Source organism: Sardina pilchardus, chromosome 4 (assembly GCF_963854185.1).
Source record: "Sardina pilchardus chromosome 4, fSarPil1.1, whole genome shotgun sequence".
NCBI classification, from domain to species: domain Eukaryota; kingdom Metazoa; phylum Chordata; class Actinopteri; order Clupeiformes; family Clupeidae; genus Sardina; species Sardina pilchardus.
The window spans coordinates 34017345-34019844 of NC_084997.1; the positions used below are offsets into that span (position 1 = coordinate 34017345).

Below are 2500 nucleotides of genomic sequence, written 5' to 3' on the forward strand. Positions count from 1 at the left end.
GAACGTCTCGTCCTTCAGCACACACCAGCGCCGGCGCCACGGGATCATCAAGCCACCTGAGGAGGAGGAGGAGGAGGGAGGAGGAAGAGGGGAGAGGAGGAGGAGGAGGAGGGGAGGAGAGGAGGGAAGAGGAGGAGGAGGAGGAGGAGGAGGGGGAGGGATGGGGAGGAGGAGGAGGAGGAGGGGAGGAGGGGGAGGAGGAGGAGGAGGAGGAGGGAGGAGGAGAAGAGAGGAGGAGGGGAGGGGAGGAGGAGGAGGAGAAGAGAGGAGGAGGGGAGAGGAGGAGGAGGAGGAGGAGGAGGAGAGGAGGGGGAGGAGGAGGAGGAGGAGAGGAGGAGGGGAGGGGGAGAGGAGGAGGAGGGGGGAGGAGGGGGGAGGAGGAGGGGAGGAGGGGAGGGGAGGAGAGGAGGGGGGAGGGGAGGAGAGGAGGAGAGGAGGGGAGGAGGGGGAGGAGGAGGAGGAGGAGGAGGAGGAGGAGAAGAGAGGAGGAGGGGAGAGGAGGAGGAGGAGGAGGAGGAGGAGAGGAGGAGAGGAGGAGGAGGAGGAGAGGAGTGGAGGAGGAGGAGGAGGAAGAGAGGAGGAGAGGAGGAGGGAAGAGGAGGGGAGGAGGGGGAGGAAAGAGGAGAGGAGAGGGAGAACGGAAGAAAAGAGAGGGAGGGAGAGAGGAGTGAGAGAAGGAACAGAGAGGGAGAGGGAGAGAGGAGAGAGAAGAGAGAAGAACAGAGGAGGCATTGGGGAATGAGGGAGAGAGGAGTGAGAGAAGGAACAGAGAGGGAGAGGGAGAGAGGAGAGAGAAAGAGAGAGGAACAGAGGAGGCATTGGGGAATGAGGGAAGAGAGGGTCAAAGGTCATTATTACACCTCATTTAGACTTCCTCATGGGACTGGAGCTCCATTAGGATAAGAAACAGGGGAAAAGGAAACATCTGACAGAGTTCTGTACTGTGTGTGTGTGTGTGTGTGTGTGTGTGTGTGTGTGGGGTTAACTCACTCTTCATGTAGAGATAGCTGTGGAAATAGGGAGGTCGTTGCGTTGAAGATGGTCACTCTTCGTTGGACACCTCCTCATCTGTGTCCACGAAGCCGTCATTATCTTCATCACTCTCAATCAACTACAGGACACATACACACACACACACATAGTCTTCATCACTCTCAATGAACTACAGGACACACAGACACATACACACATCGTCTTCATCACTCTCAATGAACTACAGGACACATACACACATACACAGATCATCTTCATCACTCTCAATGAACTACAGGACACAGACACATAAACACATAGTCTTCATCACTCTCAATGAACTACAGGACACATAGACACACACACACATAGTCTTCATCACTCTCAATGAACTACAGGACACACAGACACACACACACATAGTCTTCATCACTCTCAATGAACTACAGGACACATAGACACATACACACATAGTCTTCATCACAATGAACTACAGGACACATAGAGACACACATACTGTAGTCTTCATCACTATTACTGAACTACAGGACACACAGAGACATGGTCATCATCACTCTTGATATAGAACACAGTAGTATTCCAACACTCTCACCTGGTGATGTAAAGCACTTTGGGTCCCTTGATATCAAAATGGAAGTGTAATGTGTGTGTAGTAGGAGCTGCCCCTGTAGGAGTCCAGGCTGTTGTAGGTGTGTGTGTGTGTGTGTGTGTGTGTGTATATCACTAACCGAGTCGGAGCTGCCCCTGTAGGAGTTCAGGCTGTTGTATGAGCAGGAGGACTTCCTCAGCACCTCCTCGTCTGTGAGGTGTGTGTGTGTGTGTGTGTGTGTGTATATAGTGTGTATGTGTGTATAGTGTGTGTGTGTGTGTGTGTGGTACTAACCGAGTCGGAGCTGGCCCTGTAGGAGTCCAGGCTGTTGTATGTGCAGGAGGACTTCCTCAGCACCTCCTCGTCTGTGAGGTGTGTGTGTGTGTGTGTGTGTGTGTGTGTGTGTATATCACTAACCGAGTCGGAGCTGGCCCTGTAGGAGTCCAGGCTGTTGTACGTGCAGGAGGACTTCCTCAGCACCTCCTCGTCTGTGAGGTGTGTGTGTGTGTGTGTGTGTGTATATAGTGTGTGTGTGTGTGTGTGTGTGTGTGTGTGTATCACTAACCGAGTCGGAGCTGCCCCTGTAGGAGTCCAGGCTGTTGTAGGTGCAGGAGGACTTCCTCAGCACCTCCTCGTCTGTGAGGTGGCCCTCTCCGCTGCTGCCCTGCGTCTCCTCGTACTCCTCCTGGTCGTAGTCCGACTCGCCCTCCCCGTCCCCGTCGGGCACCAGCGTGAAGTGGGGGGGCTCCTCGCGGGGCGGCGGGGGGGCAGGGGTCAGCGGAGGGGGGGGCGGCTGGGCGGGCAGAGCGGCTGCTTCCGGAACGTTCCTGCGTTGGACGCTGGCGCTGCGCGGGGGCCCGGGGGCCTGTACGGGGGGAGGAGGCGGGGGGGGAGGGTTGGCACCGCTGGCACCGCTGG

General features: G+C 56.0%; 1 protein-coding gene across 1 annotated transcript in view; it reads right to left on the bottom strand.

Annotated features, from left to right (window-relative positions):
* myo10l3 (myosin X, like 3) overlaps window positions 1-2500 on the bottom strand; it is a 145044-nt gene that overhangs the window by 19808 nt on the left and 122736 nt on the right. The window contains 3 exon segments of the mRNA XM_062535324.1: window positions 1-56; window positions 991-1111; window positions 2148-2500. The exon segment at window positions 1-56 is cut by the window's left edge and continues 188 nt beyond it; the exon segment at window positions 2148-2500 is cut by the window's right edge and continues 1033 nt beyond it. Of these exon segments, the coding sequence (XP_062391308.1) occupies window positions 1-56; window positions 991-1111; window positions 2148-2500 (530 nt within the window).